Source organism: Girardinichthys multiradiatus, chromosome 4, assembly GCF_021462225.1.
Source record: "Girardinichthys multiradiatus isolate DD_20200921_A chromosome 4, DD_fGirMul_XY1, whole genome shotgun sequence".
NCBI classification, from domain to species: domain Eukaryota; kingdom Metazoa; phylum Chordata; class Actinopteri; order Cyprinodontiformes; family Goodeidae; genus Girardinichthys; species Girardinichthys multiradiatus.
Window position 1 is genome coordinate 10,596,068 of NC_061797.1, and position 16,714 is coordinate 10,612,781.

At 39.1% G+C, this 16,714-nt stretch overlaps 1 protein-coding gene across 2 annotated transcripts in view; it reads left to right on the forward strand.

The window, feature by feature from the left end:
- The window catches only part of LOC124867351 (multiple C2 and transmembrane domain-containing protein 2-like), a 60,226-nt gene that overhangs the window by 32,445 nt on the left and 11,067 nt on the right, over nt 1-16,714 (forward strand). The window contains exons 7-16 of one of the 2 annotated variants that reach the window (XM_047363756.1): nt 807-833; nt 3,201-3,368; nt 3,544-3,674; nt 6,950-7,136; nt 9,209-9,302; nt 9,394-9,496; nt 9,580-9,682; nt 9,860-9,961; nt 10,064-10,138; nt 13,320-13,439. In XM_047363756.1, the coding sequence (XP_047219712.1) occupies nt 807-833; nt 3,201-3,368; nt 3,544-3,674; nt 6,950-7,136; nt 9,209-9,302; nt 9,394-9,496; nt 9,580-9,682; nt 9,860-9,961; nt 10,064-10,138; nt 13,320-13,439 (1,110 nt within the window). The remainder of the gene's footprint in view (nt 1-806; nt 834-3,200; nt 3,369-3,543; nt 3,675-6,949; nt 7,137-9,208; nt 9,303-9,393; nt 9,497-9,579; nt 9,683-9,859; nt 9,962-10,063; nt 10,139-13,319; nt 13,440-16,714) is intronic. The other variant, XM_047363757.1, reaches the window with a different exon arrangement.

The window sequence follows — 16,714 nt, forward strand, 5'->3', positions numbered from 1 at the left end:
TGCTAATTTTGTGAGATAGGAATTTTGGGTTTTCATGAGTTGTATGCCAAAATCATCCGTATTAAGACAATAAAAGACCTGAAATATTTCAGTTAGTGTGCAATGAATCTAAAATATATGAATGTTAAATTTTCATCATGACATTATGGAAAATAATGAACTTTATCACAATATGCTAATATTTTGAGAAGGACCTGTAGGAAAACTGCATCTGAACACTTCTGAAGACTTCTGAAACAATGTTCGTTAGGCAGACAAGACCAAGGTGGAAATATTACATTTTGTACAGGAATGCAATGGCAAAAGGAAAATATATGAACATAATGGACCATGCAGTGCCATCGAGGAGTGGCACAAACTCAGGGTTTGGGACCTTTTTGCCACCACTGAAAGTTTCTGTCATTTTGCCAAATTAATTTTTATACCAAACCGTTTGAGGAGTTAAATGGAGAACGTCAGTTACCAGAAGACCTTTACTTCTAGTTATTGTGTTAAAAGTACTTTTGCAAGTTAATAAAATATCTCCTAAACTTAATTTCCACACACTGCTTTTGTATTTTGGCTTAGTTTGACATTGCAACATGTTATGTGTTGTTATTGACCCATGGTTTACTCTGTCACAGCTTTAAGACTTAGTAAGAACTAATTCATTTAGCAAACTGTCTTGATACATAAAACCTTAGATTTGGGAGAAATTGTGCTTGCTTTTCATTGTATCTGTCTTAATGTTTTAAATGTTGTCTGTATGGCCTACTAATCTCAGTGCCATTTTATTTTGCATTTAACATGCATGCTCCTGTCAGCAGAAGTGGCCCCGAAAACGAAGTAGTAGGGTAAGGCATGGTGGAGGGAACACATTGGACAGACAATAAGCAACAATCAACTCGGTCAGCTTTATAATGGGTATCTGCCAAAAGTAAAACACCTCTTGGCATCAGCAATAAATGCCCAGGTCAACAATCATGTTTAAATTCGCTTCGTTCTGATCGGACGGCACAAACTAAAGAATTTAATATATTTTGGCAGATATCTTATAATGTAAATAATATCTTTCTGTCACAAGAGGGCAGCAAATTACCTTAATTTAGGAAAAAATACATCTGTCTTTTTAATTAAGATTTCACAAATGTTTGAAATATCAAATTTTTTGACAAATTTTAATTCAGTTTTCTCTTTTAATATGCGTTTGTTGTTGAACTTCAAATCTGCAAATTAATCGAAAATCTTTCTTCCTTATTAACCCAAAGCCAAAGTAAGAACACAAGAGCAATAGAATCTTTTTCCATATTAAAAATACATTATACTTTTGTCTTAAATGTTGTGTAGTTTAGACAGAGTAGCACAAGAGACGATTACAAGCACGCTCCTGACCATGATGTAGAAAAAGTCTGACTGTTGTGTTCTGAATTCACTGTGACGAAGGGGTGGTAAACTCAGAGCAGTTTCTAGATGCATGTTTTGTGGCTTCCCTTGCTGCTTGCAGTGCATAGTTTATGAATCTGCTGTAGCACCATGAGAAGGACTACTGCTAGCTTTGCAAACTGCTTGCCAGAAAGGAAAATGGAGACTATGTGCACGCATATTAACTACCTTTGTGTTTGAAAGCTTTTAGATGACTGAATAGGTACACATGATAAAGCATTGAGGGATAAACTGCAGTGTGGCAGGTAAACTTAAAGCTGATCTTCTACTTTTGCCTGTGTCACAACAACAGCAACATCATGTCAGATGCAGCTGTTCATGGTGAACACCATCACCTAAGAGATACAGAGTTTGTGACCTCTGATCTTTGTTTTGGATGAGACGTGAACCAGTATAAGAAAGTGTTTGGTAACCATTACTTATAAAAATAGCTTCAGAGGATCATGATAAATGTGTCACATGATCTAATTTAGGGATGCCCAAATTGCGGCCCGTGAGCCATTTGTGGCCCTCTGGAGGATTTTCTGCGGCTCCCAGCCACCGTTCTAGATTAGAGCAACTTTGACTGTGGCTCAGTAGGAAGAGTAGTCGTCTTGCAATCAGAAGGTTGTGGGTTCGATTCCAGCTTCCTCCTGCTGTATGTCGATGTGCCCCTGGGCAAGGCACTTAACCTCAAGTTGCCTACCGATCTGCGTATCGGTGCATGAATGTGTGACTGTTAGTGAGTGCGATTGGGTGAATGTGGCTCTAGTGTAAAGCGCTTTGAGTGGTCTGTATGACTGGAAAAGTGCTATATAAGTTCAGTCCATTTATCATTTAACACCAGCGGTTGAGGCAGATGGACACCTTTTCTATCTTTCAGGATGACATTTTAATAGTCAAAATACTGTTACTTACAACACCAATTATTTGTCATTTATTTACCAGGTTCCTACATTCATCTTAATTTCCGAGTAACCGCCAGCAATCATTAACTTACCTTTTGCATCGCTTACTGCATAGAACATTATCTCTCTTTAACGAGTAAACGTAGTTGAAAAGCAGATGTTAGCTAGATATTTAGTCGCTCTAAACTCTTGGCTAGTCAGATGTTGAGGCATGCTGCTTGTAGCTTGCCAGCTGTCATTTTAAAACAATGTTGGATTCCTAACAGTGATATGTGATGCTCCTTTGGTTTCTATGCCTTCTTTAAGCCAGCTGAATGGCAGTGTTCAGCAACAGGCAGGCTTGCTGTACTGTGGGCTATCCAGACGACCAGAGAACCTGTAGTTTCTTTGGCGCATTTTGTCCTCTAAAAGGACTTTCAACTGTAGGAATGGTACGAGAGACAGTTTTTTTGGGGGTTTTAGGACCAGAACATTTTGTAAACTTTGTATATGTTGATAGTGGTAACCAGCTCATTAGGCTTTTCCTCATTATAGGCCTATGTGCAATGGCTAAAACCCAAAATGTAAGTTGATGCTTACATGAATTTCAGAGTTTTGATATTTTTGTATGTTCATGATGAGACATGTCGATGAGAAACCTGGAAATTCAAATTGTCCTTTTCAGGAGTGTTTGCTTCAGACATAAAAGCACTGATAAAAATACTATTTGTTTTCTACTATGTAAACTGGTTTGCTATTTGTTTTTGTCTTTCCTGATTGTATATCCTACACTTTGACTTTTGATTTTGGAGATTTAATTCAGGTTGATTGATTTTGGTTCTCTCTCCCAATATTCATCCTTCTTCACACATTTTTCCCATCTCTCATTTGGATCTCTACCCTCTCTTACAGGTAGGGGCTTGCCAGAACTCTCGTTTGTCAGATTCGCTGAAGAAGAGTCAGATCTGGACGTCCGTTGTGTCATTGACACTGGTCAAAGCTCAGGGGTTGACCTTGGACAGTCAGACAGGTCATCTGTTTGTTCGCTTCAAATTGGGAGAGCAGCAGTTTAAAAGCAAGGTACAAAGTTAATGCGTGTTTTTATCTCTTCCATTATCTGCTTTCCCCTTATTGGTTTTGTTTCCTTCATAACTATTAGAACAAAAACCCTACACCATCACTAATTGTTCTTCTAATGAAAGTTGTTAAAGATTATTGTGTTTGTTATTCATGTTTCATGTTGTTTTTTATTCAGAATCACTGCAAAGTGGCCAATCCTCAGTGGAGAGAAAGATTCACCATGAAACAGTTCCTGAATGTTCCACAAGTCCTGGAGGTGGAGCTCTGGTCCAAAGAAGCACGAAGGAATGAGGAGCGCTTGGGGACGTAAGTGTCTGCTCTTTAAATTTCTCTGTGTGCTTTTTTAAAATATTATGATTATGATTATAATTTTAAAAAGAAAAATAGCTTCATGGAGACCAGTGACTTTCAACCTGACCTGTCTGCTGTGTTTTTGAAGTTTAAAGCAGGGTGAGGTTATACAACAATGTCTTAATGTCTCATAGACCTCTGTCCAGTCATCTAAAAATGGAAAGAGGATGAAACGGTATTCACATTTATAGTTGCTATGTATTCACTGGATTTTCTTTATTTTCTTTAAAGTCTTTTATCAAAATAATACCTTTCATTGCCTTCTAACCTCACCCTAAATCTTAGTTTTTACCCTGAAAAAGCTGGTTTTATCCACTCGGACCTCAGTTCATGGCCCCATGGTAACACATACCCCCTTGGGTTAGTGTGCAGTCAGCCTAGAGTCCCATCCAGGCATGATTACCATGAACACTCCAAACTTTCCCTCATTTTTCTCTGCTCTATTATTTAGTATGTTCTCTTCTAAATACAGGTCCTTCTCAAAATATTAGCATATTGTGATAAAGTTCATTATTTTCCATAATGTAATGATGAAAATTTAACATTCATATATTTTAGATTCATTGCACACTAACTGAAATATTTCAGGTCTTTTATTGTCTTAATATGGATGATTTTGGCATACAGCTCATGAAAACCCAAAATTCCTATCTCACAAAATTAGCATATTTCATCCGACCAATAAAAGAAAAGTGTTTTTAATACAAAAAACGTCAACCTTCAAATAATCATGTACAGTTATGCACTCAATACTTGGTCGGGAATTGTTAGGTATTATTTAGTCAACTCAGAAGTAAGAACGATACAGTCATAGTTACTTGCAGCAAGGGTAGCCCACTTTGCAGTGAAACTACAAAGTTTTTGACACCCTATCTCTTTATTTATATGCACAGTTCAACAGACAGTTCAGACAGGGTGTGTGTGTGTGAGACAGAAAGGAGGCTGGTTCACACAGAGATAACAATGATCTCACACACACAGGGAGGAAGGCATAGTGCAGGTGCCTTGCAACCCAAAGTTTTTACATGAGTGATAACAAGTTTTTACACCCATCCAACAGGAATCCTTTGGCAGAAATGACTGCTTCAATGCGGCGTGGCATGGAGGCAATCAGCCTGTGGCACTGCTGAGGTCTTATGGAGGCCCAGGATGCTTCGATAGCGGCCTTTAGCTCATTCAGAGTGTTGGGTCTTGAGTCTTTCAACGTTCTCTTCACAATATCCCACAGATTCTCTATGGGGTTCAGGTCAGGAGAGTTGGCAGGCCAATTGAGCACAGTGATACCATGGTCAGTAAACCATTTACCAGTGGTTTTGGCACTGTGAGCAGGTGCCAGGTCGTGCTGAAAAATGAAATCTTCATCTCCATAAAGCTTTTCAGCAGATGGAAGCATGAAGTGCTCCAAAATCTCCTGATAGCTAGCTGCATTGACCCTGCCCTTGATAAAACACAGTGGACCAACACCAGCAGCTGACACGGCACCCCAGACCATCACTGACTGTGGGTACTTGACACTGGACTTCTGGCATTTTGGCATTTCCTTCTCCCCAGTCTTCCTCCAGACTCTGGCATCTTGATTTCTGAATGACATGCAGAATTTGCTTTCATCCGAAAAAAGTACTTTGGACCACTGAGCAACAGTCCAGTGCTGCTTCTCTGTAGCCCAGATCAGGCGCTTCTGCCGCTGTTTCTGGTTCAAAAGTGGCTTGACCTGGGGAATGCGGCACCTGTAGCCCATTTCCTGCACACGCCTGTGCACGGTGGCTCTGGATGTTTCTACTCCAGACTCAGTCCACTGCTTCCGCAGGTCCCCCAAGGTCTGGAATCGGCCCTTCTCCACAATCTTCCTCAGGGTCCGGTCACCTCTTCTCGTTGTGCAGCGTTTTCTGCCACACTTTTTCCTTCCCACAGACTTCCCACTGAGGTGCCTTGATACAGCACTCTGGGAACAGCCTATTCGTTCAGAAATGTCTTTCTGTGTCTTACCCTCTTGCTTGAGGGTGTCAATAGTGGCCTTCTGGACAGCAGTCAGGTCGGCAGTCTTACCCATGATTGGGGTTTTGAGTGATGAACCAGGCTGGGAGTTTTAAAAGCCTCAGGAATCTTTTGCAGGTGTTTAGAGTTAACTCGTTGATTCAGATGATTAGGTTCATAGCTCGTTTAGAGACCCTTTTAATGATATGCTAATTTTGTGAGATAGGAATTTTGGGTTTTCATGAGCTGTATGACAAAATCATCCGTATTAAGACAATAAAAGACCTTAAATATTTCAGTTAGTGTGCAATGAATCTAAAATATATGAATGTTAAATTTTCATCATGACATTATGGAAAATAATGAACTTTATCACAATATGCTAATATTTTGAGAAGGACCTGTATGTATAAAGAAAATCTTTGTAAAAATCCAGGTGCAGATTGCTCTTAAGCTACAGTTTATTGCTAAAAGTATGTGTCTGTCTACTTTCACATGTACAGGAACTTTGACGACATCCTATTTTTGATCTATAAAGTCTGGGTGTGTTCATTGGAGTGTCATTTAGGAGTGTGTTCATTGTGAAAACCAGAACTGCAGCCTCATCCCAAAGGTGTTCAAGAAGGTTGAGGTCAGAACTCTGTGCAGGCCAGTCTAGTTTCTCTATACCAATCTTTACTCACCTGCAGCCATGGAAGTGATTGGAACACTGTAGTTCATCGATTTGGTGGTGTGACCCAATACTTTTGACAATATGGGGTACATGGCCAAAAGGAGTGCTAGAATACATATAGATTGGAGACAATAATTTGTTCATGATTACAAGAAGTAAGGGTCGTCTTAAATGAAAATTTCCTGCTTTTTAGTGGGGGGGTTTTCAGAGTTCCTGTGGCCAAGGTTTCCAAGATTCATTATTTTATGTACTTTATAGTCATTTTTAAAATTTTTGGTTATTTTAAGTTTCATTTATTGATGCATTTTAAAACTTTGCACCAACTCAGGACACTAATAAAATCAAACAAAATCCAACTTAATTACCTGCGCTGTTATGAGTATTTATCTCACACAGCCTGATCTTAGCTTTATTGATCAGAACATTTTAGTTCTGTGTGAGAGGAAACTACATGTTTGATGACATTTCTTAATAGAAACTGACGAAGGGGATTCTTTCTTTGGGCCTGTTTTGTGTGAGGTGACCAATTTAAATGATTGAACATTTATGAAATGTCTCTGTATATCTGTGTGTGTCTGTACAGGTGTGAAGTGGACCTGTCCCTGATCCCTTTCAATGTGCGACAGTTGTTTAGACAGACCCTGAGTCCCAGCAGAGGAACCTTGGTCTTCCTGATCAGACTAAACACATGCAGTGGCGTTTCCATCTCTGACCTCAGTGCCGCACCGCTTGATGAACCTCGAGAGCGACAGAACCAGCTGGAGAACTACGTCAGTATTACAACTGTGCACTAATACTTCAATTACACTGATACAGCACTTCACCACCCACCTATTCACCGGCTGTTCACACACTAAGCACTTTGCTTAAAGCACCTCTGTAATGTTGAATAGGGATTCAACCTGTTCTTTGAACACTCTTGTTCCTTTGGCCTGTTTGGAAAACATGTTGGATTTAATTCAGATTTACAGTCCTGATAAAACCATCTTTAGAAGAAGGTGATGGTCATTGCAGCTGTTGAGATTCAGCTGCTGCATTTTCTAAATCAGAGTTTTGTGGAATTTCTAATCTGTTATTTTCTGTAAAACGATTTTAGCCAATTCCAATTTCCCTAAGCACCCCAGGGGACTGTACTCTCACCATTCCTTTTCACTCTGTACACCTCAGACTTCCAATACAAGACAGACTCCTGTCATCTGCAGAAATACTTGGATGATTCTGCAGTCGTGGGGTGGATCAGAGATGGACAAGAAGCTGAGTACAGGAAGGTGGTGGACCACTTTGTGGCATGGTGTGGAAACAATCATCTCATTTTGAACGTGACTAAAACAAAGGAGATGATTGTAGATTTTAAGAGAAACAGGAATAAGTCAAAAACTATTTCCATCATGGGAGAAGAAGTGGAGGTGGTGGAGGAGTATAAATACCTCGGTGTTCACCTGGACAACAGACTAGAGTGGAGATGCAACTGTGAAGCCATCTACAAGAAGGGACAGAGCAGACTGTACTTCTTGAGGAAGCTTAGGTCCTTTGGTGTTTGCAGCAAGATGCTGCATATCTTCTATAAGTCTGTTGTGGAGAGTGTGATCTCTTCTACCATCATCTGCTGGGGAAGCAGCATCAGAGCCAGGGACTTAAAAAAGCTCAACAAGCTGATAAAAAAGGCTGGCTCTGTTCTGGAGACTCCTCTGGAACCTCTGGAGATCATTGTGGAAAGAAGGATTCTTCATAAAATGAAGAACATTATGGAGAACCCTGAGCATCCTCTTCATGAGACTGTCCTACAACAACAGAGTGTCTTCAGTCAGAGGCTTCTTCAGATCTGCTGTAAGACGGAGCGCTACAGGAGATCCTTCCTGCCCACAGCCATCAGCATCTACAACAGTTCTTTGAAGAAACCTTCATAATGAGCTACAACATTTAATTTCCCTTTGGGATTAATAAAGTATTTTTAAATTGAATTTGAATTTGAACTTAAAAACATGTGGATCTTTTTCAAAGCCAATAAAACAGGAACATCTAGCCCTAACAGATGTCCTAAAATAGGATTAAAAAGTTTAAATGTATGAATGATGGGGGTAAAAACTCACCTGAAAGAGTTGTTCTACACATGGCGGTATCTGCCTGGGCCTGAAACAGTGGGATCTGTTTCAGCTCTAAAAAGACTTGGTTTTACATCCGGTTTTTAACAGCAGCAAGCCAATCATTAAGTAAACTGAGATAACTCAGATTATCAATGTCCGCTAGTGATGAAGAGTAATTCTTTTGTAGAAATCTGCAGTAAACAAAAGTCCAGGTTCACCGTGTGGGTAAACTATACTTGCTAGTGCTTAAAGACGAGAAGGGGGTAAATACTGTTTTGGGAAAAAGCACTCTATTACAATCTGCTTAAATGCGGTTGGAAAAAGCTTTCACGTTAACCATTATAGGTATTTGTGAGTGTCAGATTTGCAAGGCTAGTTACACTTAATGCCTAAAAGTATGAATTTGCTTGCGGGGACTTGCATCTTGCTTGTAATCTGTCCCAGAGACTATTTATTTGGGTTGACTGTCTGCCACATGGAGATGTGAAAACTTGTTTTGAATGAATGTTTGGTGGGAAAGTGAGATGCAGAAGAGAGAACTTAGTAATGTTGCATTGCCACAATGTCTCAGCTTATAGAAACATAATGGATTTTGTTTTTTCTTGTTATTGTATGTAATAGTACTGTAAAAGAATTGGTAAAACTCCATTAATAACAGATTATGATTCAAAATTTGTTCCGGTTTGTGCTTTTCTTCATGTTTTTGCTTTTATTCATAAAGCTTCTAAAACTGCCCTTTCTATTTATTATCTCTTTAGTGTTTGAAGAGATCGCTAACGAACCTCCAGGATATTGGTTGTCTTCAGATCAAAGTCATCAAGGCCACAGACCTGATTGCTGCTGATTTAAATGGTATTTGCATGTTAAGATATTATTTTGTCATTTACAACTGATTTTGTCACGTGAACTTTTCCTTTTGAGTGTTGTTTGTTCTTGTCTTCAGGAAAGAGTGACCCTTTCTGTGTGTTAGAACTGGGCAATGACAGACTACAGACACACATAGTCTATAAGACCCTTAATCCAGAGTGGAACCAAGTCTTCACACTGTCAGTTTGAGTATTAAATTTGAAAAAACATGATTCTGTTTACTGGTCTTGTTGGTACCTGACATTCTTGTTTGTTTCTACAGGCCTGTCAAGGACATTCATGATGTTCTCATGGTGTCCGTCTTTGACGACGACGGTGACATGGCGCCAGACTTTCTAGGAAAAGTCGCCATTCCACTGCTCTCGGTACACTCTAACGCTGATGCAGACAACAGACTAATCTAGTTACACTTTGGGCCTAAATTAAAGTGAAGAGGGTGATAACACCTTGACGGGTTGAAGACTCGATAAGATGTAATACGGTGTGACTGATGGTCAGGTTCATGGCTGAGTTCAGCACCTAATGCCCTTTCTGTCCTGCAGATCCACAGTAGACAACGGGTTGTCTACCTGCTGAAGAAGGGGGACTTGGGAAGACTGTCGAAGGGGAGCATTACTCTAGAGCTGGAGGTTATTTTTAACCCTGTAAGTGAAAGTTCACCCTGTGGACTGAGGACACAATGAAATGTGAAGGAAATATTTGAAACACAACCTTGATGCTGTCTGCTTCTCAACTGTTTTTGTCAGGTCAAAGCAAGCATAAGAACTTTCAATCCGAAGGAAAGGGGGTACATGGTGGATAATCTGAAATTTTCCAAAAAGGTTTGTCCCCAATTCGACTAAACTTTAAAATGATAGTTTCACATGCAGACACAGTGTCTTGCCAGTGGTTTTAATAAATATTTACAAAGAAAAATCTGAAAGGTGTGGCATGTAGTTGGATTCAGTCCTCCTGAGTCTTGGTAGAACCTCCTTTCATTGCAGTTACAGCTGCAACTCTACTAGGGGTGCACCGATTGATTGGCCTTGACTTCCTTACTTTTGGGTGGTCTGGGATTGGCCGATACATGTGAAACCGATCTTATCTACTTGTTTAACCTGTTGTGCAAGTTTTGTTTGTTTTTAAAACATGAAAACTGAAAGGATCTGCAATTTCGCTAAACTTTTCATTTATTTTAAAAGCACCACCAAACAAGTTTGTATTGTTTCATGGGTATTGTTCAATGTTGTTCTATACGATTGTGACCTTATAACACCTGACCATGTCAGTTATACAAAAAATTGTTATCGGCAAAAATCAGAATTGGCAGGTCAGGCTTTTCAAAGATCGGTGATCGGCCAGAAAACAGCAATTGGTGCACCTCTATTCTCTATCAGCTTTGCACATCTAGAGACTGAAATTTTGCTAATTTATCACATTCTAACCCTACCCTGTCAACAGCGGGGGTGGGCAATATGACAAAAATATAATATCACAATTATTTTTACAGTAAAATCCCAATCATGATTTAATCGTGATTTTCCTACATAAAAGCATAGATCTTGAGGAAGGAAACATACACCGTAATGTATGGAAATAGCATTTCTAATCGGTTTCTTCTATTTTGTCAGCCAGCAGAATTGACATTAGAGAAATATGTTGCCATTTTTAAGACAAGAAGTACACCATGTCTCAAACAGTTTTTTCTAATTCACTGTTGCTACCTAAAGCATATGAAACAGTGCAAAAGTTGTATAAATGATCACAGTTATTGGATTAACTTCAAGATCAGTGTTACCAATGTTAGCTTTAGTTGTAATATTTTTTTCTCACTTTGATCAACACTCTCAGAATGTGTTCTGTATTAAATGGTCTCTCTGTCTGTACCGTGAACACACAATGCATGCAACATTTACACTGTTGTGTTTATATGGACATAAATAGTATTGCAAGTGGTTTTAATTAGGTTATGTTATTTGAAGTTTAGAGTGCTTTATAGATGGATAAGGCTTTTATTGTGAAGGTTTGCCGCATTTATGCTTTAAATAGAGGCTTAGACTTTCACTTAAACTGCTCTGCTGAGTGTTAGATCCTTGGAATTAATACTATTAGTCCAACAAAAATGATGCAAGCTGGTAACTGGTTAAACAGTCAAAGCAGACCATTCTGAGGAGTGCAAAAATCTAGCTAAATGTTTACTAACTAAGCTAACAGCAGTTGGAGGAGAGGGTTCTAGTTCCGCTCTGAACATAGTGTGGATAGCTGTAAAGGCCCGAGTACAGCTACATATAACACTGGGTGCGCGTTGGTTTTTCAGTTATCCTTGCCTTACTTTCACGTCCTTTTGCTCACATCTGTAGATTAGTGGGAAGAATAGTTGTTTTGCAGTCTGAAAGTTGTGGGTTCAATTCCAGCTTTCCCTGGACAAGGTGCTTAACCCCAGTCTGCCCCTGGACAGCTGTGACTGCAATGTAGACTACCACTGTCAGTGTGTGAATGTGTGTGTGAATTGGTGGATGACTGATTGCAGTGTAAGGCTCTTTGGGGTCTCTGGGGACTTGATAAAGCTATACAAGTGCAGGCCATTTACCATTCCTATACTCTTTCCATTTGCAAATAATGCATTGAACAGTGCTCCATGAGATGTTCATGGATTAGAATATTGTTTTATAACCTAACCTGTCAGCCAGCCATGTTAATTAGTTTTCATTAGAGCTGCACAATATTAAGAAAACATAACTTTGCAATATTGTTGAATATTGTGATAATAGTATAAATTATGAATAACCCACACTTTTCCCACTACCTTTGTTCTTTACCATTACCACAATGCCCCCACCACTGTCCCTGGTTTGTGATATTGATCACTAAGATCTATATCAGCTCTTGACATAAAGGACAGTGAAAGTCCATCCAAGTGGCTCCAGTATGAAAGCAACATTTTCATGCATCATATCTAAAATATGATGTTACAAAATATTGCATCCAAGCACGTCTTTGTGATTGTAATTGTATATATTGGACAACTCTAGTCTTAAAAATGCTGTTTGTTCTCCTGTGTTCTCTAACAAGTCTTCACAGAACATCTGGATTTATATTGAGATTAAATGGCACACATGTGGGATCTATTTGCTAATTTGGTGACTTCTGAATACAACTGGTTGCACGGGATTCTATTTAAGGGTAACGTATTAAAAGGGACTGAATACACATTTATGCCATTTTTTTGTTTTGTTTTGTATTTGTTAGAAGATTTAAGAAAAACATGTATCACTTACCTTTTATTACACACTGCTTTGTGTTGCTGTATCGCATAAAATCCCAATAAAATACGTTGAAGGTTGTGGTTGTAACAAAGCACAACGTGAACACAAATGAGACGTACGAATACTCCAGTTGTGTGTAGTAGCAGATTCATCAGGAAAGGAATCTGTGATGTTTAATAATACTTCAATTACAAACAAATCTCGATATAAACAGACTGAAAAGAACTTTCTCTGTTGTGTGTTTTTTCTTTCAATTAGCTGTGAATAACCAAACGTTTGCCTAAATTAGCTGAACAGAGTTTTAATTGAGCGCCACAGTGAGGGAGTTCTTGCTTGCTGTTCTGCTACATTAGCTTGATATACAGTGTGTAAGACAGGGTGCGAGACAGGGTGCCTGACTGTCTGTACTTCCCACAAAGGCTCATTGTTGTCAGACAATACATTGCTCACTAACACTGAAATTGGCTTATACATGGAGAAGTGGGCTTGTAACGTGCAGCTCTGCCGTCTGTCTTAATGTTTAAAGACCTTTTTGACAAAATTGGGTCAGATTACAGACATTTCTTTACTGACCACAATAATTCATCGTAAAGGAAACAAGGATGAAGTCTCTCCAGCTGAATGGATGTTTCTTGTTAATTACAAGTCAGATATCTCACAAATCCCACATTTATTTAAAAGAACCAGAAGCACAGCTGCATATTTTCACTAATCCGGTTCTTGTCTTCTTTTTGTGTTTATTTTTTGTGACTTTCAGGCTCTGGCCAGGAATGTGGCGCGTGTAAGGGCAATCTACGCGGCTATCACGTCTACCCTGCAGTACATCAAAAGCTGCTTCCAGTGGGAGAGCGTTCAGAGGAGCCTGCTGGCCTTCCTGGTGAAGTGCTTTAACTGCTTATCAACACACTATCTGGCGTTCTCTCGTTTTCCCTGCGAGGCTGCGGAAGACAACTGCAGCCTGGCCAACCCTTACTTGAACTCTCCCTGAGAGAATCTTAATCAATGCAGCATTGGGCTCACCACAAACACTGTTCGTCAGCTCTTTGTTGGAGCGGACGCTTTCAGTGTTGCATGTCTCCTGGATGCGGCGTTAAGCCTCAGCTGGAGAGAGCAGAGTCCCAGTGGAGTCGAGATGGCCTATTTTTGTCCTGCCTTCCTGACAACTCATTAACCCTCCGTCCAGTTTGTGCGCGGTTTGATTTGGACCCCCATTATTCAGCCTGAGTTTCAATTAGAAGACTCTTTGGAGATACGACCAGTTCTCCATCCTGTGTGATACAAGTGTGAGGACAGAAACACAGGAACAGCCTTTCGGTTGGACAATTTAAACTGCAAATTGATTAGGGATCCCAGTCGATGGAAATGACATACAGCAAGTTTTTAATTTACTATTCAAGCAATCAAGGTCACTGAAAGTTCTTTTTGTTTTTACAGTTCATATCCCATAGATGGTGCTAATGTTTTGCTCTCAAATGTGTGTGGGAGGGGGTGCTTCCTGCAAGGCTAATGAGGAGACAGTTTGCTTGCCAGTAGCACAGTTTGCTCAGTTTACTGTGAAAAGCAGGAACTGTAGTAGAGCTGTAATCTGATTTGAGTCATGCATTTAGTCTTATATGGCCATAAAATGCATCAAACAGGAAGGGGTCAGAGGTTAGCGTGGGATTTTATCAGCAACCTCTTGCAAGTGAAATACTAAAGCCGCATTAAAACACATGAATTAATGGGGGGAAAAAAGTATTTTAGCTATGAAGAAAAAACTTCTATCTTCTGTGTTTATGACTTTGTACTGTGGTATTACTGGTCCTGTTTTAAACTGACAGCTGTGAAACACATTTGAAAATAGAAATCATCGTGAATTGGAGCAATGTACAGTGCACATATCTCCCAACTGCATCTCAGCGTTTGAAAGACAGTGCCATCTGTACTCGTGTTTTCACACTAATGCCCACTGCCTTGTCAAGCCTCAGTGAGAAGAAATAAGCGGCTGCCTAATATCGCCACATAAGCATAATGAATAAGAGCTTCACGCTTCATGACAGGGTGCAGTGAAGAACCACCTGTACCATCTGGCGGTTGTCACACAAGAAGTTGAAATGTGCCGTAAATCAGTGAGACACCTTAATCCTGGCAGCCGAAGTCCTCCCCCGAACTAAAGAAATGATTCATAAAAAAATTATTTGCCATTTTCCTTTTCTCTTGTATAATTTACTGAGAATCAGAGCAAAAGGGCAGTCTGTTTCCAAACACTGCCTTCCTGACTTCTACAGTTTTCTTGTCTCCTTTCTGGGCTGGTATTCACTGTGAAATTGCACCCACGTAGCAATCCCTTTTTTTAAATGTGTTTCATTATGCTAACACTAATTATCAGTGTTCAATTCCTGGTTTCCCAACTATTTTTACACCGATTGCTTACAGGAAGGGTCTATAGGGATCTTGAAGGGTCTGGGAATAATTTGCTGCATAGTGGTGGAAAAAAAAACTCTTTCATGTCCAAAAAGGTTTGGACATGAAACAAAGGCGCACCTATGACATCAACATAAACTAATGCTCATTCTTCCTAACCATCCGTTTGTGTTTTACATGTGACCTAGGAGAATAAAAATAAATTTACCGTTCCTTTCAAAACCATTTATACCCATTGATTCCCTTTTCCATATTGTTATATTATAACCACAAACTTGTATATATTCAAGTGGAATTTTAGCTGATAAATTGACACAAATTACAGCAAAATTGTAAAGTGAATGAAAATGGCACTTGTTTTCTCTCAGTTTTTACAAAACAATAATCTGAAAATGTGATGAGCTTGTGTGCTCAGTGAGTCAATACTCTATAGAGTTACCTTTCACAACAATTACAGCTGCTGTCCTTAGGGGGAATGTATCTACCAGCTTTGCACATCCTTTCAGATTGTCAAATTGATTTATACCATCTGTAAACATCCATCTTGTTATATATTCTCAATTGGGGTTACGTCTATTCTAACACATGAATATACATTGATCTAAGCCATCTTTTCATCGTTGAATGATGGATTGAACAGCGTACTGCAACATATCCATAGGTTGGGAGATCATTTTACGAACCTCACCCTGCATTGAACTTCTCCACATCTTTCTCCCTGACATGTCTGCTGTGTTCCTTGGTCTTCGTGATGCTGTTTGTTCTCTGATGTTCTCTAAGAAACCTCTGAGGAACAGAACAGAACAGAACAGCTGCACTCATACTGAGATTAAATTACAAACAGCCAGTAATTAGGTGACTTCTGAAGGCAGTTGGTTGCACTGCATTTTATGCTGGGGTTTCAGAGTAAGGAGGAAAATAATCCACATCAAATGTTATAAATTTTTATTTGTACAAATTCCAAAATCATATATATCAAAAAAATGTCCTTCAAAATCCCACGCTAAATTACAATGAAGGTTTATATGCCTGCAACTCGACAAAATGTGGAAAAAGTTTAATGGGTATGAATACATTTTCAAGGGACTTCATATAAGAATAAACTTATATGACTTAACTTATATGAAGTTAGAAACATGTATTAAAGACATGCAATTAAAGAAGGGAATTTATTTTTACAATTTATTATCATATTTTTTTTTCTTCCCCTTTTTCGCATAACTTAAACATTTTAGACATTGCTTTATTAATACAAACATCTGTCTAGACTAACAGTCTGTGTGGCTGACGCCTTAATGAACATATAGAAGTAGCCAGTTTTCATCCTTAAACCGCGCGTCTTTTCTCGTGTCCCGACATGAAACAAAAGGCCCACGATGAACACTTGGTGATCATAGTGCTGCTGTTAGTCACAAGAGAGTTAGAAGCTGTAAGATCAAGTTCACAACCTGAGACCCACAGATGAAAGCAGCCCATGCAGCACTGACAAAACCTGGAGAACCTCGGCAATAACATCCGAATAAAAAGGGGGAATAAAATCAGCTGGAAAAAAGTTAAAGCAAAATCTTCTGAGACACAAGATGAATATGGGAAAAAAATATATTGTACATAGACATTTTTTTAAATCTAAAAATTTGTACTCATTCTTTTATTACATTCAGTAATCTTTATAGTTCTTCATGCATTTTTAGCATTTTGACATATTTTTTGTGGCAGGCCTATCAGTTCTTGAAGTGATGTTGCAGTAAT